At 53.8% G+C, this 17,292-nt stretch overlaps 5 protein-coding genes across 5 annotated transcripts; 3 read left to right on the forward strand and 2 right to left on the reverse strand.

Annotated features, from left to right (window-relative positions):
• Positions 1-741: 741 nt before the first annotated feature.
• On the forward strand, positions 742-1,158 carry PG986_010987 (uncharacterized protein; the record flags this gene model as incomplete). The annotated part of the gene is made up of 1 exon (XM_066847209.1): positions 742-1,158. One exon carries the CDS (start codon positions 742-744, stop codon positions 1,156-1,158), a length of 417 nt encoding a protein of 138 aa, XP_066696700.1.
• Positions 1,159-3,616: 2,458 nt separating this feature from the next.
• Positions 3,617-4,267, forward strand: PG986_010988 (uncharacterized protein; the record flags this gene model as incomplete). Its single annotated transcript, XM_066847210.1, has 1 exon — positions 3,617-4,267. One exon carries the CDS (start codon positions 3,617-3,619, stop codon positions 4,265-4,267), a length of 651 nt encoding a protein of 216 aa, XP_066696701.1.
• Positions 4,268-5,153: 886 nt separating this feature from the next.
• PG986_010989 (uncharacterized protein) lies at positions 5,154-6,681 on the reverse strand (the record flags this gene model as incomplete). Its single annotated transcript, XM_066847211.1, has 5 exons — positions 5,154-5,287; positions 5,349-6,322; positions 6,381-6,390; positions 6,446-6,518; positions 6,598-6,681. The coding sequence occupies 5 exons, from the start codon at positions 6,679-6,681 to the stop codon at positions 5,154-5,156; spliced, it is 1,275 nt and encodes a 424-aa protein (XP_066696702.1).
• Positions 6,682-8,480: 1,799 nt separating this feature from the next.
• Positions 8,481-10,115, forward strand: PG986_010990 (uncharacterized protein; the record flags this gene model as incomplete). Its single annotated transcript, XM_066847212.1, has 4 exons — positions 8,481-8,489; positions 8,617-9,187; positions 9,273-9,850; positions 9,960-10,115. 4 exons carry the CDS (start codon positions 8,481-8,483, stop codon positions 10,113-10,115), a joined length of 1,314 nt encoding a protein of 437 aa, XP_066696703.1.
• Positions 10,116-11,556: 1,441 nt separating this feature from the next.
• On the reverse strand, positions 11,557-13,704 carry PG986_010991 (uncharacterized protein; the record flags this gene model as incomplete). Its single annotated transcript, XM_066847213.1, has 1 exon — positions 11,557-13,704. One exon carries the CDS (start codon positions 13,702-13,704, stop codon positions 11,557-11,559), a length of 2,148 nt encoding a protein of 715 aa, XP_066696704.1.
• Between the last annotated feature and the right edge of the window lie 3,588 nt (positions 13,705-17,292).

Here is a 17,292-nt window from a genome sequence, read left to right on the forward strand (position 1 = left end):
GATTGGGGAACACCTAAGATTGGACGTAGGACGACACGCTTATATTCATTCACGCACACTTCTGGCGTGGGCTCTCTGGACGAAAGGTCTCGGCTACGCTGCGACATTGAAACATCTTATTACTCCTTCCTCTCCCTTCTGTGCAAACAATCGACGCTCCCAGCCATTTTTGGAGGGTGCCGCGTGATACCAACTTTTGCCAGCAAAAGAACATGAAGTCCCATTGATAGCCATCCATCTGGATTGATACCTAGTTCAATTCTTCTACCTACGTCATTTCATCCATAGGGACGATTGTAAGTGTCTTCCCCCAGAGACCGATTGCATGTTCCTTTTGGTAGTGGTACTAATAACTCAACCAAGGTCTGGAACTTGATGCTGTTGGTTCTGCTGCTTCTCCATCTCTTTTGAAGCACCATCAACTGCCATACCATCTCGGCTTCATATCCACCACCAATTGTTTTCGACGACGCGTTCGTTTTGTTACTGCTGCATTATTCTTATGCAGAATCATCAATTAGGTTCCTGGAGACCTCTCTCGGCTGGCCACTCGTCATTATCAATATCGAGGTTGCCTTGTACCTCTCTCTCACAACCTACACATAACGGTCACCCCAGACAAGGTGTCAAGGTTTCTTCGAGTTCTTTAAGGGACGAGTCTGCACCACAAGACTCTGAAGATTTTGGTGGCATTTACATCTCCATCTTGTGCCTTGCAGAAGCTATAGCCAGATGACGACAATGGAGAAGAAGGACGGTTCTGGTAGTTCAACCCCAGTCGGCTCTCCTTTCGACGGTGGCTCTCCTCCCGCTGATAATCTAAGCAACTACAACCCCAACCCCTCCAAGCCCCTCGAGATTGGTCTCATTATTGGTGTCATCGCGGTCGTCGGGCTCTCGGTCCTGCTCCTCTTCTTCTGTCGCGGCCGCAGGAACAAGGCCCAGGAGGAGGAGCAGCAGAAGGAGGATGTCGAGGCAGGCACGGCCGGATCCCCCGTCGGCAGCGAGCAGCATCGCCACCGTTTTGCTGGCAATATCTACCACGGCCACCCAATGCACGAAAGAGAAGGAGGGGAGCCGCCAGCATTGCTAGCCGGCCCGGACCTGTTCCTCCGCCCAAAGATGAGCGGCGCCGTAACAGCGAGGATTCCGACATGATTCACAACACCAGCGGCCTCAGCTTCGAGCGACGTGCCACCACAACAGAGGATGCGCCGCGAACGCCCGCTTGGTCGGCATGGGGTAGCCACAACGGACGATACAATGGTGGTAAGTGTTTCCCCTTGTTTGTTTATTATTCTTCCATACCAAACTCGCCGTGTCCTTCTCGTATACCATTGCTAACCACGATGATCTTTAGTTGAGGAGCACGAGATAGCGAATCGTGTCTGATCGCTTGGTCTCCAGTGGCTATTTCACGGCTCCGCCACATCTAATTCACGAGTTACGACGTATTGTACAACTAGCCAAGCTTCCTCACCGGCCCAGAAGGAGTTGCCGGCCAAGGAGGAGGCACGGTTTCCACACAGGAACGGAAGTCTATAGATGATCTGGCTCTCAGGAGAAGTGATATCGCCAACCTTGCCCGCCAGCTGCACTCGCATTTCTGGTGTTTGTTGGTAGGAACGATGGAAAAAGAGTAATAATTCGGAAGCGCCTGATTCAAGGGTTCTCTCATGTACACTGGGTATTCCCCCCATATTCTCCTGCATTTAGGGCTTGGGACACCAAATTGATGAGAGATTCACCATGTAACGAACCAGTCTCATGCTGAACACGAAACTGGGCCTCGATACTTGACATTCCTTGGTCACTACATGCTGGAGTCCCAATTGCCATTTACTAATCATGCCTTGCCTATTACATGTAGTTACTCCGCTACGCTGTCAGCTCCATTCATCCCCTTGAATGGTGGTACAAGATCTTATAGCCAGTCTGACAGTTGATACTATACCATGTGGAGGCTGTGCCCGTCATGCCTTGCAAGAATGGATGCCAGCCATGAAGCCAGAAGATATCCAGTGATGGAGGTCTACTTTTATCCATATCACCGCGAAATTCTCCATCCCCATCCACTCTCCTACATTCAAGGAGGGCACGGCCGCCTGATGTTATAAATATCTCGACGAGCCTTCCTGTTGTTGCATCGCTTCTTCTATTCACTGCACATTGGCGGCTGACAAGATCATACAAGTACTCTTCCCCCTATTTTTCATGAAACAAGCATCAGTATCAAAGAGCACTCAGGGCTGGTGACAGTATCCAAAGTAAGGCCTGCCTCTTCTGTATAATATTGCCTCACCTGGGGCCATATGGTTTCTCCCTTGCACACTGCCACTCACTCCTGCGTTCATATTGATGGGGGGTTTTCTACTTCACGAAATCCATCATCGGCCATCTGGGTGCTAACAAACACAACCGCGCAGTCATCAAGCGGCCGCCTTAGATATCACGAAAGACTGGCTGTATATCGTTCGCTAGACAGTGGCATAGAGTCGACGAGCTGGTGTTGCATAATTCTAGTAGCCTCAAGGTATAGTAGCGAGGTACTCTTAGGTTAGGATACAGGCGTAGATAGATTAGGTAGGTGAGCCCATTGTAGCCCAGCTTTCTCCATCGCCCTGCTTGTATTCACGCCTGGGAGCCGATTGTTACAAACTGCGGTAACAACCACCTGGAGAGTCACTTTGAACCACTTGATACACACTTACTCACTGGCCAAACCGCAGGAATTTTCTAATTGTATTCAATGTCGCCGACTCTCCCCTTGTATTCACCGTCGACGAGGCCTACATAAAACCTGCCAGATTTCCCGGTCAGAGGACGAACAACCCTTCCCACCACAACCTTTCCCTTACACTTTCACCCTACTACTCTCACATCACCGTCGTACACAAGCTTCGGTACCATTATCAGCAACCACAAGGCTGTATTAACCGCCTTCGATTTCTGGTATCGCGTCTCTCTCTGTGGTCGGCGATTCACTCTAGGGGGTTAGAGAGGTCCTTGAATCGTCGATTCCCCCTTTCAATTTTCGGTGTATCGTCGATCCCATCTTTAGGGTCATCTTTTCACTGGCTTATCGCAACTTCCGTGGTCGGCGATTCACTCGAGTAGAGAGGTCCCTGAATCGTCGATTTCCCCTTTCAACCTTCAGCACATCGGCGATTTCATCTTTGAGATCCCTGAATCGTCGCTGCTTCCTTAAACCACCAGCGTGTCGTCGGTTCTATCTTTGGTATCGTCTTTTCACTGGCTTATCGCTACTTCCGATAACACATCCAGCTTTCTTTGTTGTGTCATCGCTGCCGAGGCCATCCATCACAAGCAGGGCTTCCTGGCTGACAAATCATTCTTACTTTCGCTTCACAGCGTCGCCGACCCCCAATATAGAAGCAGCACCAATAGCCTTACCAGTCGGCGAGCAACGAAAATCCATCACCATGTCTTGGAACGGCCGTTTCCCCCACACCGTGACGCCAACTCGTCTCCCCCGCCCGCCGCGGCCGCGCCCTGGACGCCCAGCCGTAACCCGACCGGCCCCCCTTCGTCCGATACCAACAACACCCAAGGAAGCACCCCTGTCCGACGCGCCAACGTGACCCCCATTGGCTTCATGAGACGCGATCGCAACAATCGCCAGAGCTCCAGCGGCGTCTACAGCGGCAGCAGCGCCAATCCCAACAACAACAACCAGGGCAGCAGCAACGTATTCAGTCCCGGAAGCAGCTCCTCAGACTGGCGATCTCGCGTCTCTCCCTCCAACGTCAACAACATCTTCGGTTCCAGCCCCTTCGGTACTCCCGCTCCCACTGGCGCTTTCGCTCGTGGTGCTACTGCTCCTGGTGCTACTAATCCCGCTGCTGTTGCTGCTGCTCTTGCTGCTGTTGGCACCACCAACAACAACAGTCGCTACAACAACACCACCACCGCCAGAACCAGCTCCCCAACCCCATTCCCGCACAGCCAAAGCCAGCCCTCCCTCGCCGGCGAGATCGTCCAGGGCCCGCAGGTCGAGCTGAACGGCCGCCAGGCGAGCTACCTCGTCTGCCCCTGGTGGTCGACCTACGACCGCTGCGGCCTGCGCGGCTGCCCCTTCTCGCACAACCGGGGCCCCGGACTGCTCGAGCAGCCGCTCATCTGCCCCTACTGGGCCCGCTCGCCCGGCACCACGGGCACCGGCTGCAACAAGAACGAGGGCGACTGCCGCTTCGCCCACTACCACTGTGCCCACGGCCAGAAGGCTCCCGTGCCCAAGCCCAAATAGGCTGTCGAAGGAGGGGGCTTCTGTTTTCGTCGGGCGGCTCGGAACGACGGGACGGGCATGTCGTTCTTTCGACGCGTGCTGCCGAGGAAACGGATATAGGCCTTCTTATAACGGGCGACGATGGTGGTGCGAACGGATTTGAGCGCGTCCCGTTCCACGGACAACGGACGGCGGACGGACGCTGAACGGATTTTAGCGGCTTAGGAACGAATCTGACCGCTTCGATAAGATTCTACCAGCGATACTGTCGTCCGATATCTTGGGAAAAGGGGGATGAGGGGACAAAGTGACTCACTGATCTAGTCTATTACTCTGACTAAGATGCGTTATACTCATTACTTAAGAGTAAAGAGGCCCGATACGCCTAGCTGTCTCGGACCTAGAGATATGACATAGGGTTATGAGCTATAACTAGAGGAAATACAGAGACACCTTCTCCTCCCCTATCAGTATGCCAATTGTGTGACACATGACCTCCAATGACCTATTCACTTCTTTATATTGTATGCTTTGTCTCTGCATTATAGACGGGAAAACTGACTAAACCATATATCTAGGCTTCGTATGTATAAAATCACAGGTACTTGTCGCTGCGATGTCGACGCAATTCACAACTGATGGTTGCAACTGTCAAGAGACAACGGAGCCTTGGAGGACAGGGGGCGTGGTTGTGACGCATGCAAGGAGAGTGTTCACGCGCAGTATGGGGGATATCAAGACTGCCTACTGATATAGTTCCCCTGGAAAAAGCCGACAAAAGCCAAAGTCGCCATAAACGCCAAGAGATGCTGCCAATCCTTATACCTAACCCACTCCGAAAAGCCCTGCCGTAGATGGCAATGAGAAAGAAGTCCAAAACGAAAAGGCGGAAATAATGTCGCTTGCATCAGTTATTAGTCTTGGGAAGATACCGACTCCTGAAGACATTACTGAAGGTACTCATCCGGCTACCGATGGTGCCACCATCTTGCATTTTGCTGGCAAGAGCTTCCTCCAATGCAGACTGTGTCACCGATGCATCTGGAGGTAATGTAAGTCTTATCACGTCAAGAACGCAGGCACAGAAAGAAAGAACACTCACCATCAAGGTCACTGAAGCTGCTTCCCATGCTTGGGGTCTCGTCGCTATCCCTCGAATAGCCTTTGCCCTTGCCACTAGGGCTTCGGCCGGCTAGCTCCATGGTTCGACGCGGGGACAACGGCCCACTAGGCCTGCTCTTGTCTGCCGATGAGCCCTTAACAGCCGCAGTGGCGGAGCTTGCAGATGAGTCCGAGGTCTGAGAATGATGTATCCGGTGATGGTGGCTTTTCGGCAGCCGTCGATTTGACAGGTCGGCGGTGGCGGGGTTGCCCTTGAGCGTCGCAGTGAGATCATTGTTACCGCTGCTGGATGCATCGGTCTGCTTTCTGTAGGGCATGAACGCGGGCTCGTCTTCCTCTTCGTCATCGGCGAATGACGGGCCATCATTGCTTTGAAAGCGCGGAGGTCGGCGGATGATGCGGGACTGGGCAGGGCTCGACTCGGATGATGATGACTCTGCCGAGCTTGTCTCCGCTGGCCCAGGAGATGGAGGGTCCGGATCCGGTTCGTCGTCGACGGATGTAGTCATTGGAAGTGACGAGAGCCTTTTTCGTGCTGATGTTTCGGCGCCCGGCTGGCGTGCGGCTCCCTTGCCGCTACCGCCGAGGTTCCGCGTGGTATAGACAGCTGTATTAGAGGACGATGTCCTAGTCGATTGCGGACGGGGCGTGGCCCGCATCGGCGTTCCGGGAACGCTGGCATCGTTGCGGGGAAGAGGCGAGTCTCGACGGATGGACAATGCTGATGGGGCTCGTGGTCGACCGAGGGCAGAGCCCATCTGCTGTTGCTGCTGCGGCTGTGCGGCATCGGATGTCGCGGGAGGATCGGCGCCTGGGACCGGGGACGACGCGGCAGAGCTTCGAGCTACTGCCGCGGCCTTGCGCATTTGTGCTCGCACTTGGGAAGCATGGCGCTCGGTCAAGAAAGCTACTTGTTGGAGGAGGAAATCGACGGTGACCTGGAATCGTACGGCGCTTCGAGGGGGTCAATGGGGAGCTTCAATTTAGCCAAGGGGGCTTTTGGGGGTCCTACATGTCATTCCCTGCAATTTCATGTTAGCCGAGTACTGGTGAGGGAGTAATAGCAGTGCGACTTACAGTCAATCTCGGTCTTTGCGACCTCGGATATGATGTTCCAAAGAGCTTCGTCTTTGGATGAATCCCAGTTCACCTAGCGTTCCGTCGCATCAGCCTGATGCCATGCGGGTTGCGCGTGGGCGAAGGGGGGATGGCGGACGGATGGAACTTACCGGAGGAGGGTCCACGAAGTCGCCTCGCGGAAAAGGCAGGCGGATGAAGACGGTGTAAGTGGGCTCTGGTTGCGGTGATGCCATTGTATCGATTACATGCTGGGTCCCATGGCCGGATTCTGCAGGTGGTGTTTGATATTGGGAGGAACAAATGAATGGAAGGACGGCCTGTACAGCGATGCAATGCAACCTGCGAAGAAGAAGCTGGGCCCCAGGCGCCCCCAGACCAAGACCAAGACCAAGACCAAGACGCAGGACGCAGACGCAGACCCAGACCCTGGAAGCGGAAAGTGGACTGGGCTTATCGGAGCTCTTATCGTGGGTGTTATGACTGTGACATGTTAGACTCAAGCTCCAGTTGCTCCTGTATTAAGGCTGTATGGAACCTTGTTAGTGTTCCATCAGGCCCATCAGCCCCGGATTCTTAGTTGAGTTGACCTTGACTGTCCAACGAATTTCCAGGCGTCTTAGTGCCTGTCCCTCTAGTGCCTGTCCCCTCTCAACCCAATCATCGCCCTGCATCCTAGACATTTCTCACCTTTCTACGCCTGTGAGACCGTGTCGTTCACCGGAGCAGGCGACCAAGAGCAAGACTACACGGAATGTCTTAGACGGGGACGTGGGGAAACCCATCTAGCATCGTGCATCTGTCAAGACTAGCCGTGGCAGTGAAACAGGGCTTGGTCGTTGCTGTGCACCAGAACGAGAGTAGAACGAGAGTAGAACCTCAACACCACATGGTGACGAATTTGGGGTCTGAGTAGGTATTTGTAGACTGTTCAACAGAGCTCGTCGAACCTGCTTTCTCAGCTCTTCAAAAAATCTCAGAATAAAGCCCAGAACCGTTCCAAGGGCCGGTCCATTGCACCGAATAGACATTGCCACAGCAGGTTCTTTACTCGTTGCTAACAAACGACATGGTACCGCACGGCTTTCCTGGCAGTTGGCGGTGTGGTCTCACCTGCTAATGCGCAAATGTTGTTGCAGCTATATACATGGTGCTGCGCTGATTTGCTTGCTCGCTTGGTGCTTGCCCGTGTCTGATGTGACGCAGGGCTTTCCGAGACGCTGTTGGACCCATGGATGTTATGTGTGGAAATATCAGATATTGTGCAAGCCAGAAAGAATTCCAACAGGTGGTCTGCCTTATATATTTGTATGCATTGTGATATATCCGTCCGAACAAGCGTAACACACCCAGGAGCTAGCAATTTCCAATACAGCCGCCAATTGCCCACTCGACCATCTGAAGTGGGTCGCACAATGATCATCTGCCAGGACAAAACAACCCAGCCCCGCGTCATAGCGGCCGTGATCTCGACACTGGAAATTAGGCGACAAGTTTAGAATTTTGTTTCTATCATACGGCCCCTCATAAATGATCAAGTAACGAATGAAACATGTCGATGCCTGAGCTCAGGGATACAATATGTTGCGCAAAGAAGGGAGTATGACTGGACAATTCCCTCGGCGACGGGAATAGCCTCGTGGTCAGCAGGTCTCCTTCTATTGGGCATGGCAGCACCCGGCAACACACACACCAAAGGCAAACCACCAACACCCTGCCGATCCTACCCTGCAATTGCTTGATCTCATAGATGGAGGGGGGGACTACTTGCCGACTGACTGCCAAAATAGGCCGGTTTCGGCTGCTACAAGCGCCATGAAAACGATAAGCATAAGTAGGAGTTCAACGTTCTCACATGTCGCCGTAATGGTAGGCAAGATAGGCAGCTAAGTATGTATTTGAATACGCTCTCATATTGTCCGATAAGTCTACCTGCATGTATGGTTGTATTATAGACCTGGTATCAAGCTGTTGGGAACGGCCTTCGTGATCTGGTTATCGTGAGTCCTCGTTTGTGGTCTCGACTGACGACAGCATGGCCGAGGTGAGCAAATCTCCCCTACCTAGTCTCTCTATAGCCCGCTTTCTTCCTATGCATACCAAACATATGTGATATCTCTAGATTACCATGAGACTTGATTGGGACAACCATATCTAACAAGCGTCACTAGGAACTCCTGAAACGGGCGGCGGCGTCTTTTCCAAACTGGACCAACACGCCCATCCCCCGTTTCAGCGTCTCCGCCGGCGGCGTGATCGCGCTCGCCGACCTCAGCACCATCGCGCAGCGCACCGCCATCGCGGGCGGCTCGTCCTGGCTCGACGCCCTCCTGCTGGCGCCGGGCCTGCACTACCAGCAGGCCGCGGACGCGCTGGCCAACAGCGGCAGCTCCGGGATGGACAACAGCACCGGCGGGGGCCCGTCGCCCTCGTACTCGGCCATCGAGCAGCTCCGCGAGGGCAAGACGTCGACCTACAACATCACGAACCCGGCCACGGTGCGGTACCTGCAACGCATGGCGGTGGCCGCGCAGCGCGACGGCTACCCCGTCATGGTCGACGTCGGCACGCTGCCCGAGAGGCGGTACTGGTCGGGCGGGCGAGGCAGGCGGAGCGTGGGCCAGCGTGCGAATATCTGGAAAGACCAGCCGGCGGACTTGGGGTGGGTTAGCCATTTGCTATACTTGGCATCGCCGATACTGACGATTGCGGCTTTTGTGTTCATGATCCTGCTGCAGGAGTGTAAGTGGGCTTCCACCCCCCGCACATGCATCGAGCGAGAATCATACATGGGAGGCAAGCTGATAAGTGGTGCAACAAATCATAGGGTGGGGAGTTGGCCTTCTCCTGGCGCTCATGCTATCTCGCGTCCTGAACATCTGGGTCATCAAGCAGCGCGCAAAGCTGCCTCCAGCCCTACCCAAGGACGGCAACACCAAGAAACCACCGCCACCGACACCAGCACCCCGACGCAGAAGCGACGCAGCCGCATCTTCTTCTACCGCCACCTCCGACGAAGAGGACAAGAACGAGGACGCATCATCGCCCGGGCCCCACCACCACCACCCTCCGGAAAACCTCGGCGACGTCCTGACCTCGTACCTCGTCGACCTCGGCGCAGGCCGCACCGTGTGCCTGCGCGGCCTAGCCGACGACCTGCAAGCCATCACGACGACGACGTGGCTCGCGGCCAAGACGCACGTCGACGGCTACCTCGAGGCCGCCGCCAAGCTCGTCGTCTACGTCGTCGCCGCCTTCAGCGGCAACATGTCCCAGGCCGGCGGCCTCATCTTCATGGCGCTGCTGCTCATCACCGCGGGCCTCCTGGGGTTGAGCAACGCGCACGCCAAGACGCTGCGTATGCACGGCCGCGTCGCGGCGCCCACGCAGGAGCGGCTGGTGCTGGTTCCGATGGCGGCACCGGCAGGGGGGGAGGAGGGGCGAGAACGCAAGGAGGACGGGTGGTGGTGGTGGGCCGCCATATCCCACGTCGGGCCGTAGCTTTACCATGCAGAGCACGGGGTCCTCGTCGTTGGTGCCGTGGCCCTCCATTCCGAGGATGCGGCCGAGCGCTGGCGTGGCGTCCTTGGATGACTTTGCGGAGAAGGGCCAGATTGGGTCTGGGGTCAGGTATAGTCTTCCCCCTGACGATCGGGCCCATTACAGGTGATGATCATCTTTTTCTTCGGGGTTTTACTGTACTATTGAATGGAGGTAAGGCCTCGCTGGAGCTTGGTACTTGGATGATTCCCATGGCGTGTATTTTTCATGTACCCAATAGGAAATCTGGGTGGCGTTGGGGCACATTGGAAAGGAGGCGTATATATTGGCTCGGCGCACTGGGTAAAGCTGCAATATTCCCATATAGGCAATGGACTTTAGATACACCGGCTCACGCGTTACGTGCCGAGTGGTTTACGCAACATATCCACATATGCGCATATGTATATCATGTTTTCTCGCATCCATGCTTTGGTGGCTCACCAGCATGCCACAAAATCGTGTAATATCGGAACTGACGTCTCATCATGAAACGACACCATCCCCAGCTGTTTTTCAGCCAGCCAAATCCCAGCAACCCAGCATTGCCGGCATAGCATTATTTCATGGAAGAAACAGGCTACCACGGGGCAAAAATGAGGGAACCGGCCGGAAAGAGACGGTGCCTCTCTCGTCGGGATTTAATGCTCTATTGCAGGCAGATGCTTGTATCACTGAAACAGTCGTTACGACTTCGAGAACCACAACTTGGTAAACAGGAAGCGGTGGCGAAAGCAAGCAGTACGAAACAAAACATAGGTAAGAACGAAGGGTCAGGGGTCGACATTGGCGAGCTTGAAAATGCAAGGGGAGGGCATTCAGGGACATTGACGCCAGGCCCAAACACCGACGCAATGTCGAAGCTACTCAAACACCTGTTGCCATGGAAGACGTGACAGAAACAACAAGAAACATGATTTGTCACCAGGGAAAGCCTCATCAAACAATCGATTAATGTCTCTATGTCATGCCAAGTTAGATACCAATAAAAAGCCAATGACAGCTGTAAATGCTCTATCTAGGTAGGGAAAAGGGTATCGTTATCAGTAAGTTGCGAGCTTCTGTTACTCTCTCTCATTTTCTCTCTCTCTTTCTCTTTCTCTCCTCCCATTTCCTCAAGTGTATACCGTTACATGTAATGTCTTGCTTGCCTCGTGTCGCTTCTCGCCTCAGTGAGTTTATTCGCCCCTAGTAGGGCGTCTTCTCATACGTAGTTCCCCCCTTTCTGGCCCCCTGATCCATACGCGCGCCTATATTACGTAGTAGATAGAAGAAGGTTCTGTCAGCCCCCCCTTGGTGACCTCCCATTTGCTGATGTGAGTAGGCCTATCCGATCGAACGCCGATGGAATTAGGGAAGGTAGGAAAACCCATGGGATGCCAGGTTTGCATGCATATGATGCAGTAACTGTAAATGTGAAAACAAACCCGATGAAAAAACAAAGTAGAAGTGCCAAGATCCCCAGCCCACCCATTATCACTGATTTTTTTTTCTATCATCAAATCGTCTCGGGATTAGGGGGAGGGGATGTGTGTCTGTGTGATACCGTCTTTTCTTCCAGATATCTTTCTCTACTTCTCCTCGCTAGTCCGTACAATCTCGCATAATGACCGTATGAGGAACGGGTCTATATGTTGGATTTCTTCATTCATCGATCTCGATGACGGCGACCGTCCCAATCCCATCCCCATCGTAGTAGGAGCATCGCTTGCAGTGAGGCGGATAGTGGCAATGAGCCGAGCGATGCACTTGGCCAGGCCCAACCGCAGTTCCCTGAGCGATGCGTCGTGCTCGTCGGCATTGCGGTTCGCCGCCGTCGTGAAGTTCTTTCCGTAAAAATTGTTGCTGCCTTCCGACGGGCGCTTGCGGATGACAGATGACTGGCTCCGCATCGTCTTGGTCCGGGAAGAGGAAGCATAACTATAGTTGTTGCTACTGCTGTTGGGCTCGGGAATGGTGGTGGCGCTGGGGTCAGTCTCCATGCCGAGCAGGCTCGCGGCCTTGCGAGGGATCTTGGTGCTGTCCGAGTTCCGGGTCCTCACGGATGCGAGTTCAGGCCCCAGCAGGCTGGAGCCGTACGACGATACCGAACTCTTGGAGCTGGGGCGCTGCACCGATGCTGCGGAGGTGGACCGGGGACATATACTGGTGATGTAGTTATACGCTAGGATATGGGCATAGAGCGCATCGCAGAGGTGGTCGCTGCCTGTAGGGAAGATCCTCTTTATCGCCTGCCAGTCCGCGGCCCCGAGCGCTTTGAATGGTGACGTAGGCGTGATGGGCTCTAGCATCGACCTGGACGACTGTGGCGGTTGTTGCTGTTGCTGTTGCTTTTTGGGACTTTTGGGGCTTTGGTCCTGCTGTTGCTTCTTTGATGGTGAAAACCACTTCCATTTCGAATTGTTGACTCGTGGCGAAGAGTCGTCAGTTAGCGCAAGCGAGGTTTGGGACTCCGAGGCAAAACACAGCTTGCCGTACTTGAACTTCCTGGAATGGCTTCGTATAGTCTCTATCGAGAGACTGGAACAGAGCAGCATCGTCTCTGGGAAGCACGCCACAGAGACTCGAAGCGTGTCGAGCACCTCGGTTGGGACCGGGAAGCGCGATGCGGCATAATCGGTATCGGTCTGGGGCTGCTGCGGGAAGCCCATATCAATACTTGAGTTGAGCCACTCTTCAACATTTACCAGATGCGCCGCAATCATTGGTGTCGATACCTCTTCCTTCCGAGGTGGCAACGTAACTTCAACTTCGCGACGGTCGTCGAAGCTTCTTGGGCTGTCTTCCTTCTCACAAGGCTGGTCGTAATCTGAGATGGGCGAGGTTGTCGAGGTTGGCGAAGGTGGCGAGTCTGCCGATGGTACTGCCGCTGGTAGGAATCCTGTCATGGAGTAACGAGCAGAGCGGCTAGGCGAAGGCGGTGAAATTCGTAGATTCAACGGTTTAGCAGCGTTGTTATGATTCAACGAAGAGCGTCGTTGTGGTATTACCCCATGTGGTACTGGAGGTGACCGAACCCCGTGTGGTGTTGGGGGTGACCGAGGTGACCCAAAGGTGGTGGAGGATTGCCTGCAGGGAACGGCTGGCGTCGTCTGAGACTGCGATATCTGGATCTGTGGGTTGAATGACGAGTATGGAAGCGCTGGTTTCTTCTGGACTTTGCAGCCCATAGACATGCTGCGAAAATCTCCATCATCTCCCGTTTGTGCCGGAGGTAGCGCCAGCTGGATGGCACTCATACTACGCCGCCGATCCTCCGCGCCGAACTCCTCAAGATCGAGACCGTTGGCACCAAAGTCCATCCAACTGTAGTCGGAGAGTTTGTCTGGCGATGGCCGTCCCGAGGTAGGTGCCGTGGCCACGGAAACCTCTCGAGTCGCAATAGAAGGTGGCTCCATGCCGCCGGATGATGTGGTGCTGATGCTGTGTGTTGTGTCAACGCTGTTGCGTGGGTGGTGACCACCCGTGATCACGAATGGCGAATAAGTCGGCTGGTCCATGGTCTGAAGTGACTTGAGCCGTGCTAATGACTGGTACTCAGCTGGCCGCATCGATTTGTCCTGGAGTGAAAAGCGCCGATGACTTCCATCATCCAATAAACCAGGTACGGGAGCGCCAGCGGTCAAGTTCTTTGACTGAAAGATGGCCGACGAGTTGTCGAGGTCTCCGACCAGTACTTCGGCAAAGTTGCAGTCTAGGAGGGGTTCCTGGAACTCCATGTTTAGAGGATCTCGGGATGCTGCAGTGGTACAGTGTGTCCAGTCACACTTGAAGTTGCTTTTTCTGCCTTGGACTGGCCTGAGCAGCCGAGAATGACCCAAAAGTGATGATATCGGCCGCGTTCTTGCTATAGCTGACAGCTCCAAGGAAATTGCAAGAATGGGGCCGTCTGATGAAATCAGTCTGATCGTTTGCGGAGAACCAATTATTCAACAGACGCAGAGGAAGACCAGGTTGCGAGCCGCATGTATTAAAGGCAAGGAGTCTCTTGAGCACTGATGTTGTTGGAGTTGTTCGAGGGGACATCCCAGCAGGCAGATGGGCTGAAATCAAAAGAAGTCGCCAGAGCAAGCGGTCCAGCATGCGGAGCGGGACCCCGAACTCCCCTAAGCCGGAAAAAGGAGGATTCTTTCCCACTGCCAGCCAGCACCATTGCCATACATAGCCCAGTTGCCAGTCGACAGGGGAAGCACGAGGCCCGGGATTGAGGCGATAGAGTATGATCGCCGGCACAGCGCTGTTGGACAAGCGCACCAGAGTCAGGATGCTACTGGCGCGCAGGGGTGGAGGGTGATGGTGGGCATGCAGCGGTGGGGAACACTTCGCTTTCAGAGTTGACCCCCTGTCGTCGTCGTCTGTTCTGTTCTGGAGTCGGAAGTGCTAAGGGTAAGGGGGACAAACACGCACTATGGGAGCATACACAGGTACTGACTGGGAAATCGGATATGGCTGTATATAGATGTAGCTTGCTCTGTTGCAAAGCTGGACGTATGCGAGACATGCCCGGCAGGAGACTCAGGAGAGAGCCACTGGCGGCGTGTAAGGCCATTGATACGAACAGCGCCGTGCTACTAGTCTGGATGGGTGTTTGTTTCTCTTTGCTTTTGTTTGATGTTCTCGCTCTCTCTCTCTCTCTCTCTCCCTCTGCTTTGCTACTTCCAAGAACAGACAGCTCGGGCAGCCAGCCTGGAGTTGCCGTAGCTAGTTATCGCCGTGCACTGATGAAGTGACAGGGGGACAGGGGAACAGGGTGACATGGTGTTAGTGCCTATCCCTCCAGATTCCATGTGGGCTGCTGGGGCGGTTGTCGGCTGATGGTGGAGCTGCATCCTCATCCTCCTCTGCTTAAGCCTGCACTTTGCACTTGGCTGCTGCCCTCTTCCAGTCAGAAGCCAGCATTTCTCCCGGCGACGCTCAAGCTGCATGGGTTCCCGGCAGGGGTGGCGGCAGGGATCATCCATACACATTACATTGCAGTGCAACGGCACGCCGAAGCTCACTCTTAAAGCCAAGATTAATCAAATCTGCAACGCGTATGGTCACAATGGCAATCCCACATGCCAATCAATACTTTGGTCCAGATACGATATAAAATTTCCGTCGCATTCGACCCCCGGGAGGGCAAAGAAAAGCCTCGGGAGTTGTACTTGCATACGCACTTAAGGCAGCAGAAGAGAACTCAAGAGGCTGCAGCCAACAGAACTCAATTGATGGGCCTGCCTGCTGCGGGGGCGATCCCCGATTTCCTGGGTGTACTAACGTAGGCCAAATCGAGCAAAAGCAATATGGTGCAGGCCGAGCATAACATGACAACGAAGGCCTAGGCTACCCACGGGAGGGAAAAGGAGAGACATGATTTACCTTGGGTGTTCGTTGGCCCTCACAAGGGAGGAAAGGAGAGGAGAGGCCAAGCAATCAAGTTGCTCCCGAATCTCGAGGTTGCCCAAGCTGGGAGCCGTCTCGATGGCACCAGCTGCTGTTTCGTCAAAACTCCTACATGGATGCTCACTGACATCCTCGGGATGCTGGACTGCCGCTAGCCGGTATTGGTGATTGGCAGGAGACGATGCGCGAGGTACGGACGGGAACACCTCGGGGCCCTACATACATACAACAAATACATACACAAAAGACAATCCATATCTCCAGTCCAGGCGCTTGCACCGATGTCATACATAAATGCGACACAGGGTTTCCCGCTGCGGATGACCACGATGCTCGCTACAGTCCACGACTCAGTTTGAGGACGGAGGCGCATGCCTGTTACAGGTACAGGTTGATATCTCATCAATATCAAGCCACATTGCCCCCGGGCTGGTTTGAGTCAGGACTGTCTAGCTCGGGTGTGGGCTTGACTCTCTCTCTCAGACATACAGGTTCGTGTCTCCAGATACGGGCAGGTTTGAATGCTGTCTCAGTCGTCGCTCAAAGACGAGCCAACGATCCGACTGCCCGCATTTGCCGCCAGCAGCCAGGATGGTGTGCCCAAATGAATATTGGAGACCGCACAGGCGAGCGAGGGCTTACGCGAGCCTCTTATTCAGCGAGTGATAGATGCCGTAATCTTAAGCATGGCATGCATAATAGCATGTATATATATATGACATATAATATAACGACCAGTTCGTTCCAAACCAAGCTGCCAAGTGGTTGAGCCAGGCTTGACAATAGCGGACGCATGTTGGTATATAAAAATATGTGCACGCATTATATACTTACACATTGACGTATTATGACAGGTTCGATGGCGCAGTGAGAAGCATAATAGCATACTCACATAAGCCAGCCAGCTATCCACGATTGTACAAAACGGGAAAGTCCATCGTCAATAGTCAAAGCGATAGAGGGGAAGAAGAAAAAACGGACAAGGTGAGAACCGACTCACGACTCGCGACTCACGACTTCTGACCCTCCCCAGGTACCACACAGTGTCCTACGCCTCGCATGGAAATTCAGCATCTGGTTGAGAGGATAGGCTTTGGCGATAACGTTCAAAACTTCATTTACCAGCTTCGCCCTGTCTACGGGCAAAGAGGCCTTGGTTCGTCGTCTCTAATCGTCGTCATAATATCACCGCCCGACCGTTGCCATCCTCGGCACAGAAGAAGAGGGAGCTGCCTCACTGCGCAGCCACGGGTTGCTGGCGGTTTGGTGGGCATTCTCACGCCAAACCCGGTACCGAGCTTCCTCAGCACGGTTGCAATTTAGGATAAGCCCCAGGATGTTTGGCAGGTTTATGACATATTCTATCTATATCTAACAGAGCTCGGTGCCAGTAGGGATCCGAGATGTCGATGATGTACAGGCCTTGTGCAATACCGTGGCCACGTGCACGTTGTCATAATTTCAGCGAGGAGGAGCACGCATCCATTCGACATAGCAGATATCATTTATGAAGTGGGAATGGATGGATATAAGAATCCCGTTTTTTTTCGGTCGCTAGGTAGCTTGCCCATAAAGTTTAAGAGGTTGTCAGTGTGTCAATGTGGGGGCCAGGCCGGCCAGGCCTTCTTTTTCTACCAGGAAAATATTGTGCAGGCAGGCAAGCGGCCGTGAGTTTGAAATTCCAGGTACCCTTTGAGAACTACTCTAATACAGCTCGAGGTTTCTTACCACATGAAAATCAGAAAATTTTCAAAGAAAATGCAATATTCTTATTAAGCTTTAATAGATATTTCTATAGTTTTATTACTATTTAATACCTGCTTTGGCTGCTGTGAGCTGCGAATTGAAACATTGATGTTTGGTGGACGAACCGGAATTCTATTTCCACGGGGGCTTGGCAGGCCGGGCAGCTGCAGTCAAAT

This window comes from Apiospora aurea, assembly GCF_038362705.1.
Source record: "Apiospora aurea strain CBS 24483 chromosome Unknown utg000007l_segment0_segment0, whole genome shotgun sequence".
Classification (NCBI taxonomy): domain Eukaryota; kingdom Fungi; phylum Ascomycota; class Sordariomycetes; order Amphisphaeriales; family Apiosporaceae; genus Apiospora; species Apiospora aurea.